The sequence below is a fragment of the Lactuca virosa genome, chromosome 9, assembly GCF_052849685.1.
Source record: "Lactuca virosa cultivar CGN04683 chromosome 9, Lactuca_virosa_CGN04683_v6, whole genome shotgun sequence".
Lineage (NCBI taxonomy): Eukaryota > Viridiplantae > Streptophyta > Magnoliopsida > Asterales > Asteraceae > Lactuca > Lactuca virosa.
In genome coordinates this window covers 184,943,924-184,959,674 of record NC_136434.1, presented here as the reverse complement: position 1 = coordinate 184,959,674, position 15,751 = coordinate 184,943,924, and the positions used below count along the sequence as shown (strand labels likewise).

General features: G+C 37.7%; 1 protein-coding gene across 1 annotated transcript; it reads right to left on the bottom strand.

Annotated features, from left to right (window-relative positions):
- Positions 1-11,748: 11,748 nt before the first annotated feature.
- On the bottom strand, positions 11,749-13,960 carry LOC145140990 (uncharacterized protein At4g26485-like). The gene is made up of 4 exons (XM_079074358.1): positions 13,654-13,960; positions 13,196-13,383; positions 12,715-12,919; positions 11,749-12,592 (listed from the first exon to the last, which is right to left on the bottom strand). Exons 2-4 carry the CDS (start codon positions 13,371-13,373, stop codon positions 11,920-11,922), a joined length of 1,056 nt encoding a protein of 351 aa, XP_078930484.1. The 5' UTR covers positions 13,374-13,383; positions 13,654-13,960; the 3' UTR covers positions 11,749-11,919.
- Positions 13,961-15,751: the final 1,791 nt, after the last annotated feature.

Sequence of the window (15,751 nt, the reverse complement as noted above, 5' to 3'; positions counted from 1 at the left end):
GATGCGCTGAGCCGTAGGGCGGAGAGTGCCCCGATTCGAGACATTTGTATGCGGTTGATAGTGACGACTCCGGTGTTGGACACCATTCGGGAGGCCCAGGCAGAGGCCGTGATACCAGAGAACCGCAAAAGGGAGCGGGTGATCGGGCAGGTGTCCGAGTTCGTTACCGATAGTCGAGGGCTGATGACCTTTCAAGGTCGGATTTGGGTGCCGTGTGCAGGCGGGGCACGTACCATTTTGATGGAGGAGGCGCACAGATCGAGGTTCTCGATCCATCCCGGGGCCACTAAGATGTATTTGGACCTGAAAAGAGAGTATTGGTGGCCCTGTATGAAGAGGGATGTTGCGTGGTTTGTCGAGAGGTGCTTGATCTGTCGCAGGGTTAAGGCCGAGCACCAGCATCCGCACGGCAAGTTGCAGCCTCTTGAGGTTGCCCAGTGGAAGTGGGAACAAATTTCTATGGATTTTATCACCAAATTGCCGAGAACCGCGAGGGGCGTCGATGCAATTTGGGTTATAGTCGACCGACTGACTAAGAGCCCTCACTTCCTTGCTATCAGTGAGAGCTCTTCCGCTAAAAGGTTGGCCGAGTTGTATGTGAGAGAGGTGGTATCGCGACATGGAGTACCGATCTCGATTGTATCAGATCGAGATGTGCGATTCACTTCCAGGTTCTGGAAGAAGTTCCACGAGGAGTTGGGTACGAGGTTGCATTTCAGTACCGCTTACCACCCACAGACGGACGGACAGAGTGAGCGGACGATTCAGACGCTCAAGGACATGCTTCGAGCATGTGTGTTGGACTTCGGAGGAAGTTGGGACACGTACTTGCCGTTGGTTGAGTTTTACTACAACAACAGCCACCATTCGAGTATTGGTATGCCTCCCTTCGAGTTGTTATATGGGAGGAGGTGTCGAACTCCTATTTGCTGGGGAGAAGTAGGGCAGCGCGTGATGGGTAGCACTGAGATAGTGCTTCAGACGACAGAGCAGATACAACATGTTAGACAGAGGTTACTGACGGCTCAGAGTCGTCAGAAGAGTTATACGGATCGGCGACGATCCGAGCTGGAGTTCCAGGTGGGAGACTTCGTACTCCTGAAAGTATCTCCTTGGAAAGGAGTGATCCGATCCAGGAAGAGGGGAAAGCTGGGGCCGCGGTACATCGGTCCGTTCAGGGTGACCGCGAGGGTGGGCAGGGTAGCATATCGGTTGGAGCTACCTGAGGAGCTGAGCCAGATTCATGATACCTTTCACGTGTCTCAGTTGAGGAAGTGTATAGCCGACGAGTCGGCGGTGGTGCCGCTGGAGGATATTCAGGTGGATGCGAGCCTGAATTATGCTGAGAGACCAATCGCGATCCGGGATCGGAAGATCAAGGTTCTGAGGAACAAGGAGGTGTCCCTGGTGCAGGTCCAGTGGCAACATCGGAGAGGGTCCGAGCTGACTTGGGAGCCAGAGTTGGAGATGCGGGAGCATTATCCAGAGCTGTTTGCGGAGCAAGACTTCGAGGGCGAAGTCTGATTCTAGTGGGGGAGAATTGTAACATCCGGATTTCCAGGTATTTTATAAAGTTCATTTATCTTGAGTTTTATGGAGGGACTCGGCAAGTAGACGTTTAGACTCGCCGAGTAGGACCGCGAGTTCTTGTCTGGATTAATGACCGGACTCGCCGAGTAGGTGCGTGGACTCGGCAAGTCCGTGCTGTAAAGTGAAACCCTAAATCTCAGGGCCTGAACCCTATTTAAAGGCCCTTATGGCCGTCATTTGCGGCCACTACTCCCCTGTGAAAACCCTAGAGAGCAAAGAAAGCTTAGAGAGCATTTTGGAGGCTAAATCTTCATCTTTTGGTGTGATCTTGCAAGAAGGAGTGGAGAAATTCAAGCTAGATCGATTGTGGAGTTTGGATCTATATTGTTCACACCAGGATTCACGTTTTGAGGTACAAGTTCCTTCCCATTTCGTGTATTTGATAGATTCCTTGAATCTAGGGTTTCCTTTGCACAATTTTGAGTTAGATTGTGAAGTATATGAGGTCCCTTTGGGTAGAGATGATAGATCTGGACCTTGAGAGGTCCAAAGGGTCCCAAGCTTCCAGCTTTATGAGGTTTCATGTGAGCCTTGAGAGTAGAACCCCATTTTGGAGGTTATTTCTCCGTTTTTGGTGTTATAAGCATTGCATGAATGCAATGTTTGAACCTTTACGTGACTTTCGAGTGTTAGAAGGTTGGATCTACTGGTTGGTGAAGCAGATCTGACCTCAAAGGATCTTTTGAGTGTTTTCATGGGAGGAACTCGCCGAGCCCATAAGGGACTCGACGAGTCGAGTCGGGTTGCCCCGCAACTTGCGACCTGTGTCAACCCGTTGAGTGTTGGGTTGACTCAGCGAGCCAATGAGGACCAGAGGCGAAGAGGACATGCATATACTCGCCGAGTCACTCTTGTGCACTCGACGAGTCGGTCAAAGTTTGACCGTTGACTTTCGTTGACCTTAGGGTTCTGGTCAAGACTGATTCAAGAGAGTTCAGGGAGGGGTAGAATGGCCTTCTACCCAATCTGTAGAGATGAGACTATGAGAGAATATTGATCGGGATGTTATGTGAATAATAGGAGGAGGCTAGGTTGGGACGTTGAGCACGAGAGTTTATCCGACTTCATTGAGGTGAGTCTTCTCACTATACTGTACCTGGAAGGGTACCTATGTGTGACCGGAAGGTCTTGTATGCTATGAGGTGTATGTACTGTATGCTGATATGTGATATGTATGTGTTATGTATGTCATGAGGTGGACCGGAAGGTCAGGAGTATATGGACCAGAAGGTCAGAGTGATATGGACCGGAAGGTCAGAGTGATATGGACCGGAAGGTCAGGGTGACATGGGCCGGAAGGTCATTACAGGTAGGATCGGAAGGTCTACCAGGGTTATGGGATGGAAGTCCCCTGGGACACAGAGAACGGAAGGTCTTATAGCCTTCAGTGGCGTATGTGCGTACGTGGTATTTTGGGGAACTCACTAAGCATTTATGCTTACAGTTGTTATGTTATGTGTTTCAGGTACTAGCGAGGATCGCGGGAAGGCGCCTACATGATCCGTACACACTTATGGAGTTTATGTTACTGAGATTCTGGGACATGTTTTGTTATGACACAGTGAATACATTATGTTTTATGATTATCGTGTGATTGAAAGTATGATTTAAAAATGAAAAATTGTTTTGAAAATGTACGTTGTTACAAGTTGGTATCAGAGCCTTGGTTTGAGGGATTCGGATGCATCTTCGGATGTATCTGAACTCAAACTGAGGACTTGAGAAAGTTTTTCATAAAATAAACAATTTTTCTAAGAGAGTAAAAGATTTTGAGAAAGGCAGAAGGAAGCAGTGTGTACGATCAGCCAGCGCCTGAACGGTGATTCCCCAAAATACCCTTACATTGTGTGTTATGAGATATGTTATGATATGATATGCATGCTAGAGTAGGCTAGGTATTCATATTAGGACTAGAGTGGCCTGATTTGTGATGCCTTAGCCTAAGAAGGATTTTGCTGCTATGTGATGCTTGAGAGCGAGTAGGTAGCAGTGAGGAGTTGATGAGAGGTCTACCGAAGGGTAGCCTATGCCAGTGAGATATAGAGTACTTGTGATCTGGGATCCTAGGAGGAGGACTTGGGGTGAACATTGATGCGGTGTGGACGGTAGTATAGGGCCCGTACTACTGAAGACACCGGATCAGTGCACAGTCCAAGTAAGAATCCTTAGGGTACTAGGGAACAAGTAGGGTTGAGTTATCGAGTATCTTACCTTTGAGTTATCGAGTATCTTAGCCTAAGATACATGCAAATAACTATTTTTCCAAGGTTCTCAACCTAACTAGCATGGCATGGGGTACTTGAATCAAATAAAGCTAGTAGAGTTACTTACCTTTTAGTAGTGGTGGATTGCTTGGAGTTTGAGAGCCTAGCACCAATAATGTGGATGCCTCAAATGGAAATCACAAATCACCACAAACTTGGAAACTTGAGAGAATAGCAAAACCTCTTCTTGAAATCGGCCCTCTTAGTTCTCACACATAAACTAGTACAATTTCTAGAACCAAAGCCTCCTTTATATAGTGTGGTGGATTAGGGTTACATCCATGTAAACCCTAATACCCATGTCTTTTCATTTCCATGAGATCCATGGGTTAAAGCTCCATGGATTATCCATGGACTTTCCTTGCAAGCCTAGCCCATTCCAAATAAGCATTAGCCCACACTATATAAATACACAAGCCCATATTTAATTAGTCATACTTTTGATCACTAAATTAATTCTAAATTAATTATTGATCAATATTAATTAAATAATATGATTTTATATTAATATATTAATAAATCATAACTTATACTATTCTCAAAAGATTATCCATAAATTGTTCGGGTGAAGTGCAACTCAAATGGACCATGACGGGTCGGGTCAAGTACATAACAAATATAGTTATGGACTTAGACACTATATCCAACACGTCCATCCTCTACCACAACCCACCACCCACCACTACAACCCACAACACCACCACTCACCCACGCACCACCTACCACCCACCACCCACCACCTATCACTACCCACTACCTACCACTCACCACAACCCACCACACAAGATTTTTTTTGCATTCTCGATTAATTAATTTTTCTCGTTTTTTAAATCATACGTGATTAAATATACAAGAACAAACATTGAATCAAATTTGAATAAAATGGGTGGTGGGTAGTAATAGGTGGTGGGTGTTGGGTGGTAGGCGATGCTGATGGTGGTGGGTGATAGAGAAGGGTGGTGATGGTAGGTATTGGGTTTAATCGCTTGTGACTATATGTATTTAATCATATGTGATTTATTTATAAAAGATTTGTTATAACGTTCTTGATTCAATAGTCGCTCTCATGTATATAATCACGTGTGATTATATGTATCTAGTCACATATGATTCAGTAGTTTTCCTCATGTAATAATCACATATGATTATATGTATTTAATCACATATGATTTATATGGACAAAAAAATCTACTCTAATAAATAAATGTTTTTTTGCTACTTGTCACATTCTCATTCAATTTGACAAATGTCATTTTGTGGTTATTTTGAATTAGTTTTTTTTCCACATGTCATTTTATGAGTTTTTCTATTTTACTAAATTCCACATAATATTTTAATGTAATAATTGCAATAAATGTAGTAATAAATTGATATCAATTTCATTAATCAACTTACATTTTAATTTTAAAATTCCCAAAATTAAAGCTCATTAGATTCTTTTGTTTATTTATTTAAATTATTTGTTTAAATTTAAAAGATTAAAAAATATTTTCATTATAATATTTCATTATTTTTCTTATTTTATTATAAATTTAAAGTTCTCAAATATTTTGACCTTTATATTTAACTTTTTCTTTTTAAATTAACTCATGTAATATATGGGTCTCACAACTAGTTGTAACATCCCATTTTTCACGACTTAAAATTTTGTTTTTAATGAAGTAATTTATGAAATTGTTTACTGAAATTGTTTTCAACCGGTAACCGGGGACTATTTCACCCCCTACCACTACCATATAATAACATATCATGAACATACTGCTAGGCATGCATGGGTACTGTCTACCACTTCAGTATCTTTCAACCGATAACCGGGGAATATTTCACCCCTACTACTATTAACACATATATCATAGCATCCTAGCACATAAAACATATCAGATAGTGGCATACCAAACAATTATCACAAAGACAATCGTCTAACAAAGAACTCCTACTAGTGGGCCGACATTGTGGACTTAGACCCACCTCTACTAGAAGGTAACTCACCTCAATGACGTGAAGTGTCCGAACTGTCCTCGATGCTGGGATCAACTCCTCTCAAACTCCTACACATAACAACCTTCCTTAATTACCATTTCATACTCTTAACCCTTTCAAGGGTCAACTCAAGTCAAGTCAAAGTCAAGGTCAACACCCTGGTCAAAGTCAACTTTTGGTCAAGGTCAACATCTGGTTGACTCAACTCGCCGAGTTGGTCCACCAACTCGTCGAGTTCCAGAATCCACTAACATCCTGGAACTTCGCTCCTACTCGTCGAGCCTTTCAAGAACTCGTCGAGTTCCCTCCATACAGAATCGGGACCTTTTACCTATGACTCGCCAAGTTCATCCTTGAACTCGTCGAGTCCTTCTTCATGCAAGTTGGAAAGTTAGTCCTTGACTCGTCAAGTCTTTCCTTGACTCGTCGAGTTCTTATTCATATACCTTGGGACACTGCCTTGAACTCGCAGAGTTCATCCTTGAACTCGTCGAGTTCTTCGATCTTCAAGTCCATATTCCATTCCATCTTGTTGAGTCCTCTTCTATACTCAACCAGATCGATCAGAAACAGAAAAGGTTGGGGAACCATAACCCGACTCGCGCAAGTCCTATGAGCGACTCGCCGAGTCCCCCAAAGTCCAAGTCTACCAAGCCGATTTCGATCGAGCTTAATGAATCCAGAACATAGATCTGACCTCCTAGGGTCCATATTCCACGTAAAGTTACAAACTTTACGTGCATGCAAGGTATCATGAGCCAAAAACACCATTTCCAAGTCTAAAATGAAGTCTAGGCTAAAGGGAAGGGCTAAAGCATGATAATTTCATAAAGTTTATGGCTATAGGGGCTGAAAGGGATATGGATCTGAAATTACAACTTCAGATCACACTTCATACTCAAAAAGGTTCACAAATTTGCTTAAAGATGGTGCTAAACTCAAATATGGAGAGATCTAACAATAGAAAAGTCAAGGAAGCAACTTTATACCTTTAAGGGGCTGGAAATGTAGCTTGAACCTCGGATCTACTGCTTCCTTGAACCTTCTAGCTCCTTCTTCTTCTTCTTCTTCTAGCTTTGAAATCAAACAAACACTCTCACAATTGGCTCACACACTCAACAAAGCTCAAGGGACACAAGTTAGGGCGTTTTGGACTAAGGGAGACGATGGGGGCTGCATGGGAGGCGAGTTAGTGCGTTTAAATAGGGTGCAAACCCTAAAATTTAGGGTTTCACCCAGACAGGTCAACTCGTCGAGTCGGGGCTTTCGACTCGGCGAGTAGGCTCTTCCATCCGCGACCCAAAACTCACATCTACTCGACGAGTTGGGCCTCCAACTCGTCGAGTCCCAGAGTAAAAATGCAAAAACTTTAAACTAAAATACATACCGGGAACTGGGCATTACACTAGTCTTGTTAATATAAATCATATGTGATTAGATACATATAATCACATGTGATTATATATACAAGAATATCCATCAAATAAAAAATACCAAAACAAATCTTTGTTCACATTAAGCATATGTTATTAAATACATATAATCAGATATGATTAAATACATGGGAAAAGTTATTAAATGGAAAACATGAAAAAGAATCTTGTTTTTATAAGTCATATGTGATTAGATACATATAATCACACGTGATTATACGTATTTAATCACATATGGTTTATATGATTAAATACATATAAAAAAATACATATAATCACACATGATTTATGTCATTAGATGTACTTAATCACATACAATGTTAGTTATTGTAGGTGGTGGGTGGTGTTCGTGTGGTGGCGATGGGTGGTGAAGGTGGGTCGTGGGTGATAAGGGTCGTGGATGATAGTTGGTTTGTGGTTGTTATGGGTGGTGGTGGACAGTAGTTGTAGGTGGTGGGGGTGGTGGTGGTGGGTGGTGGTAGTGGTGGTGGTGGTAAGTGGTGGGTTGTAGGTGGAGGTGATGGGTGGTAGGTAGTGGTGGTGGGTGGTGAATGGTGTTGGTTAATGAGTTTTTTTAATTGTTTGTAACTATTTTTTTATTTATATGAATATTATTTTATAATTTTAATTAAAAAAAATTGTGTGGTCCAAATTTGTTCTCAAATGTTATCGCAATAAAAATGTTCTCGATTGAATCCCCCTATATATATATATATATATATATATATATATATATATATATATATATATATATATATATATATATATATATATATATATATATATATATATATACCTTCTCTAATAAACAAAACCCATTTTTGCCAACATTGCCACTTTGCCACGTGTCATCTTCTAAAAAATCCTTATACTTCCGATTTAAATAAAATAATTCAACAATTATTCATAATTATTCGACAATTCGATAGTAGATTATATAGTTGATATTATCGAAATTCCCGAATTTATATGGAGTTATTATTGAATGGTTCAAGGTTTCAAATTCAAATTCTATGTTTTTTTGGAAACAAAATCAATTGACGTTCTAAATCTTTGGTTACATATCCTATTTATTTTTTGAATCCTTTTAAAGATTTGAAAGAATCCCAAAAAACCAGCATTTTCAATTCAAATTTTAATAGATACATATCGAATACTCCAATAATACGTCTTGAACTTTCGTTCCAATTCCAATTGTCGACTTTCATTGTGTTTTCTTCTTCTTCAACATTACGTCTTCTGCAGAAAATACATCATAAGAAATGCGGTTAGTTCATCTTCATATCTTCATAAACCAATAATTCTAACCTTTTTCTGAAAATACTTTAATACCATTCTACTTTCGGTTCTTATTTTTTTTTCGGATGCATCCTACTTGACTCATGTATTACTGGTTCGATTTCTCCATATATGTTTTTAACATAAAGGAAACTGCCCCTTTATGTTCAAGATATATGTTCTGTTTGTATAGATCTTGAGAAATAAGCTTGAAAAATTAGATAAAAATGTATGTTCTGTTTGTATAGATCTTGACAAATCACATTTCTAGGACCGAAATCACATGTTTTTTAAAATCTACCAAAACCACCCCTTTATGTTCAAGATATATGTTATGTTTGTATAGATCTTGAGAAATAAGCTTAAAAAAATTAGATAAATATGTATGTTTTGATTAACTGATTTCATATAGATTTTGATTTGTTTATTTTGTTTTCTTATTTTTTCTGTATTATATAGAATTTTAGGGTAGTTATTTGAAGCTTCATATAAATCTGGAAAAAAAATCAAAGAGTAATACTTGCACCGAAAAACGAAGTTGTTCAAGAAATAAACGATCGTCTGCTTTCATTGTTTCCTTGAGAAGAAAAAAGAATACCTCAGTTCAGATAGCATCTGCCAGACAGAGTTTATTCACAATAAGTTTGATGAGAGTTTATATTCACCTGATGTTCTAAATGGACTTAAAATCTCTGGTTTGCCAAACCATAAGTTGATTTTAAAGGTCGGTGTTTCAATTATGTTACTAAGAAATATCGATCAGAAAAATGGGTTATGTAATGGTGGTATCATTGTGTAATCGTGTCATAGAAACAGTGGTCTTAACTGAAAGTAACATTGGACATCGAGTTTTTATTTCAAGGTTGTCTTTAACACCTTCAGACAACAAAATTCCATATAAGTTCAAACGGAGACAATTTCCCCTAGCGGTTTGTTTTGCTATGACCATAAATAAAAGTCAGGGCCAATCGTTAAAAAGGGTTGGGTTGTTTTTGCGAGAACCGGTTTTCTCACACGGTCAGTTATATGTTGCTTTATCCAAAGTAAAGAGCAGAGAAGGATTGGAGTTATTGATTTTAGATAAGGATGACAATTTGACTAATAAAACTTCCAATGTTGTGTTCAAGGAAGTATTTCAAAACCTATGTTAAACTCTTATGTTTGTTTTACTTGTCAAATAAAGTTGTACTTATTTACCATCCAGAATCAAATGCTTTTTTACAGTTATTAGTTTTTTTGGTGTATAATATTTTTAACTTACCTCTGGTGGTTTCCACGGGTTAACCTAGTATATATATATATATATATATATATATATATATATATATATATATATATATATATATATATATATATATTATTTTGATTTAAGAATAGAAGGGAGCCTTTTTTATGATATTAAGGGTTTTTTTTTATGATTTGTTCATGTACCTGAATTATGTTTGGATCAAAGTTAAAATAGGTAAATATTATTTTTTTGGTCGTAATAACAAGGGCAGGTACACTGTAGTTGAAGGGTTCGTGCAAAAATAAAAAATGAGCTTCTAAAATTTAGGATTAGCAACACAGAAAAAATTAGGGATGAATAGTGACAGGTTATCGACAAATTCATGAGAGAGTAACGACAGACAATGACAATTTCCCGACGAATTATTGATGGAACCGTGATGAATTGAAAATTTGAGCCTCGTGACAACACAATGCCCTATGTTGTCGTACACCACGCATGTGCTCAGGCCGACTTGGTAATAACCTCAAAATATCATATTAATGGTAAATGACAAATCTAGCCATTTCTTTTAACCAAATTCTATATTTAGCAAAAAATAAAGAATTTTTCATTTTTAACAGGAGAAATTGCATATAAGGCAAACGAGCATGCGTTTTCATCAAACCACCCGTTGTTTGTTGGTGATTTGTTATCATCAATGTTATTTAAGTGTAATGAGATTAATTTGTTGATCAAAATAGATATTGATAATATTAAACAAGTAAGGAAGGTGCAGATTACACACTTGGTTAAGTTTGATCAAGTTTCAAAGTACACTGTCATTTAGGGACGAATCCCTTGAACAAACAGGGTTCCGGGTGCAACACCCCTGGGAGTGGGGTCCAAGGGGCAGAACCCTTGGCTGGGGTCGAGCTGCTAGGTTAGTGTGAAATTTTTTTATATAGGTTATGTTACTATATAGAAAATGCATCAAAAATCCGGTTTTTTGATAATTGACCCATTTTTTATTTTTATCCAAACACCCGTTTTTATGACCGTTTTTTGGTGGTTTGTGACGGTTTGAAATTGTCATATGACAGTTTTCAGACAGAGATCTTAAAATCGGTTTTGGTCTCATTTTCTAGTACATACGAAAACATTATCAAAACACTCTCTGTTCTTGTCTCTCTAAGTCTTATCCGATTAAAAAAAATTGAGAGTACCATCCAAATACTTTAATATGAAAGTGTTCAACACGATCCTCGGAATTTTTAAGCATTTCTATACCCTAAAAAGCCAAATGTGGTTTCAGTCTTTCATATTGTATATAAAAAAAATAGATGTTAGCCATTTTCTCATAATACGAAATTGCAAATAAGACCATATGCGTTCTCCTGTTTACCCATTTCGATTTCATGTTTTTTCTAGGCTAATATCTTTGATTGTATAAATCGTTAATGCACTGTGTGTGCATAAAAGGGTTGTCCAATCGCAAATAGCCATCTGTGATTTTGTCTTTTTTTTCATAATTCAGATAAAATAACCACCAATAACTACTAGGTTTCAACTGATATTATTAATTAAAAAAAAAAAAAAAAAACCAACAACATTTGTTAATAGGAAACCCGTCTTCTACATCAGGTAAAATTTCTAAGACATGAATATAAAAATGAGGAATACTTTTTAGGTTTTAAATATATTAGACAAACAAACCACCAAACTAAAGAGAGGCCATGATTTTTGCTAACCACTCGATGAAACCACCGACGCATGAGCATCATGTGGTCTCTCTGGTTAAATTTTAAAAAACTTTAATAATCTTTAAGTATTTTATAAAAAATAATTAAAATAAATAGCTAGATTTGTCATTTTCCTCAAATTAAATACTTAAGTGGCTAGATATTTTGAGTTATATCATACCCTCAATAATTTCAAAAGTAAAACTTATTACCTTGTCTCCTAAAAGGTAAAAAGATAACAATTATTGAACCCGTACAATCAAACATGGCCAATTATTTCATTTTCTTAATCACAATCACAATCATCATCTTCCATTATTTACATCACCATGACCATGTAACTATCATTATCTTCAACCCCATTTTCCCATCAATATGATCATAATCACGAACATAACCCTTCATTAATTTCTCATACACCAATATCACCATGGATTATCATAATCATGTTCGTAGTAGTAATCACAACAGTACTCCTCCTCATCGTTGTTGTCCTCGTCATATCCCTTCTCATCATCATCATCATCATCATCATCATCATCATCATAATCATAATCATCATCATAATCGTTGTTATCTTCCTTCTCATCGATGTCATCATCAACATATTCATAATCCTCGTCGTCGTCATCATCATCATCATCATCATCATCATCATCATCATCATCATCATCATCATCATCATCATCATCATCATCATCATCATCATCATCCTTTAAACAAAGCCCATCGAACATATGAACAAAAAGATCATCACATAAAACATTCTTCCTCTCTAATACACAACCTAGATCATCATTCTTCGAATCAACCTTTGGTAAATCATGAGTCTGAAGAAACTTAAAAGTATAAGCATCTCCGATAGGAAAAGTCTTGTTAGTTTGAACATCTCCTCCTCTTTTGTTATGATAACCAGGATACTTACTCTTATCAAACAACACTTTCTCCTTCAACTCCAAACCAGCTTCATCAGCTAGCGAAACAATATTCCATCTATCATATGGAGGATCATCTCTATGCCTTATATGCACTTCACCCCCTTCACTCAACATCTTGCTTGCACTTCTAAAGTAAGCTCCCACCAACTCCCTATGCATCCTGTCATCATCATCATATGTACAGTACAACACATTCATGCACACCGGTACAAACATCAATGCATGAGATCACACGTACTTCAATTTAATTTAATTAATAGGGTAATTAATTAAACATCTTACTGGATTAATATAGGGCTACTTTCGGATAAGTAATCATAATGGCCAGCATGAGGGAAGTTGAAGATGATGATGTCGAATTTTGTGTTTTCGAAAAATGGGTTAGTGTCCATATTGTAGACATCGACTTCGACCAATAATAAGCAGCCTAATCTCTCAAGTTCTTCAAGGTGTGGTATACTCGTCCAATGCTTTTTAAATAACGAATCTAATAACAATGATTAGTAATTAGTTAATTAACCCATAACTAATAAGCCAATAATACAATTTAATTTGTAATTAAACCCTATTAACCAAAAGCAACAAATGGGAAGTGACATTTGGACACGAAGGTATACAGAACAAAACATAACACAGTTGCTCAATTCATATCATTGGAACAAATAATTTTTTTAGCAACAAAATGTCCCATTAGACATGAAAGATAATATATTAAATTAATAATAATAAAATAATATAATATATTATTACGTATAGTTTTTACCTTGATCAAGATACGAAGTAGCAACCATGTTTTTAGCAGTGCCAAAAGCTCGAGCTAAACATGCGGAAAATGAGAAATCGCCTTCACCCACAAGTAATATCTTCTGGGAACTGTTGTAACAATCGATCCATCTGGACCATCTTGTTTTTCTATCTGATTTCTTCAAGTAGTACTCCATAGCAACCAAACTAATACAAAAGCATTTTGTTAATCAATTTTTGATGTAATATCATATGATCATACTTATTTGTTAACGATTGATGCTGGTAAGAAGATGTTAAGACACAGTATTATTCATGATTCCTTCGCTGTAAAAATTAATCGAAAGTACAGTAAACCCTAAAAAATTACACACTTCTTTAGCTATATAAGGTCTTATATTCATATCGATCTATGATGAATTGCATTAGCCATTAGCATTTAGCGTTTAGCATTTAGCGATATCGATTTTAGCATACCGTGTGCGAGCAGCGAGTTGAGGAGTGAGTGACTGAGTGACTCTGATCTGAGCGCGGTGGTAGATTGTGGTGACTGATGGACAGTGGTGGTGGGCGGGGGCTTTTTCCTTTCTGCGCCTGCAACTGCAAGATAGCGCCGGTGGAAAAATCTCCGATTTCAACTTTCTTTCTGCAACTGTATGCAATTTTTGACTTTCTGCACAAGCACTACCGATTTAACAAACTAGAGAGAGAAAATTTGAGAGAGAAGCTACAGACAAAAAGGAGAGAATTGTGTAGTATTCCATTATATTATCAAAAGATATGGACAAAACAGAAAATGTTACTTCTAAATAAGTGAAGCTAGGAATAATTTAGTCTTTTAGAAAGAGATATTTTTTCCTCTAAAAAGTTAAAAACATATACGCAAGTACAGGTAATTTAAGAATAAATTAGAATGCTGATAAGAGTTAATTTAAACTAGTAAAAAGCCTGTTCGTGTGGGTTTGAATGAAATGTGATTAACATTCAAAAATTGACAAAAGTTACTCTCTTATAGATCTGTATTTTCAAATGGACCTTTAGTCACATATATACAATATAAAACCATGTATGGCTGGTTGTGTATATGAGTGTGTGTCCATAAAGTCATGCTGATGACCAAATCCCCTCATAGTGGCAACAATTCATAAAGAATTCACCTATCAGAGAAGGGAGCTGATATTGCCAGCAAAACTTTTGATACTTCCACTCAAACAAATATAACTTGACAATTATGACCTTATTTACCAAGAGAGAGAAATAGAGGAGGTTCTTTTCCCGGCACTTTCAGTTGTAGCAGGCGTCATTACCACCACCGGTCACCGCCTAATTCTAAGTCACCGCCCAATTCTATCATCATCGTTATCAACCAGCCTCACTACCACCCTTTAGGGAGGAGGGAGTCATTCCCTCCCAAACCAGTCAATCCATTACCACATCGGTTTTTTTTTTTTTCATCATCTTTTCCAACCCACAACACACGGAAACCATATCTTTTTCAACACACTCAAGTCATTCAATTAAAGAAATACAAAAAACTAAGGTACAAGTCTTAATTAGCAATAGAGCTACCGTTGGTACCTCTAAGATACCACTCCCTCTTCAGTGGGTTGTATAATTGGTTTCACTAACCCGTTTAATCATTTCTCTCTACTTTCTCTCTCTCATTTTCTCTTATACTATGTTTTTTAAGACTTGTACCTTAGTTGTTTTGTATTTTTTTCAATTGAGTGGGTTGAAAAAGATAGGATTTTCATGTGTTGTGGGTTGAAAAAGATGAAGAAAAAAGAGAGAAAAAAATGATGTGGAAGTGGGTTGAGTGGGTTGGGAGGGAATAACTCTCTCCTCTCTTATCTAATCTTCATCAAAAAACATCATCCTCATCACTCTCGAAAACTGATGACCACAATGGTGGCTTCTTCAACGCCTACACCAAAGCAAAAAATCACCGCACGATACAGATCATGGTCCTCTCCCATCACCTCTGATGTCGTGTAAAGAGCCTCCAAGGGACTCGGAGTCCTAACTGTTTGTATTGTTAATACTTTCAGACGATTGGTTATAGTTAAAGGGTGAAATGACAAAAATCAAGAATCCATTAATGTACCATCGAGGAGTTCTCAAGCATACAGTTGCTCAAGATATGGCAACGGTGCTTTATCAATCTCTAAAATGTTGTTTTATGGTTGTAGATTCTTCTCATATGCTTCTTCATATTCATGGCCGCACCACAGACTTTCTTCGAACACCACAAATGTTGTGGTCGTCGTTATTCATAACTTCCTCAATTACACCAGAACCACCATTGGTATTATGAAGTTAAACTATTTACTCTCACATTTAAGTATACAAAGTAAATTATTTATTCAAATTCCTCATGGATTTCATGGTTTAAGTGAAGCGATAGTCTATATTCAAATCTACCCGACGCTTTTTGATGGCAACTCAAGCTCCTTCTTGATGTTTCTTGTGTTTCCGACGGCTGTGAGCATGTGCTCTTTTACGTATAGCTCTGTTGATTAAAGCCTCTAATGAGGGTACAAATGGTGATGGCTAAAGAATCAGTTGAAGCAGCACC

What these genes read in the sequence shown, in the direction of transcription:
- LOC145140990 (XM_079074358.1), bottom strand. Translation starts at nt 13,373, where the DNA reads ATGGAGTACTACTTGAAGAAATCAGATAGAAAAACAAGATGGTCCAGA. An exon ending in TACTTCGTATCTTGATCAAG is followed by an intron (nt 12,920 to 13,195) that starts GTAAAAACTATA and finishes CATTGTTATTAG; the next exon opens with ATTCGTTATTTAAAAAGCAT. An exon ending in AGTAGCCCTATATTAATCCA is followed by an intron (nt 12,593 to 12,714) that starts GTAAGATGTTTA and finishes TGATGATGACAG; the next exon opens with GATGCATAGGGAGTTGGTGG.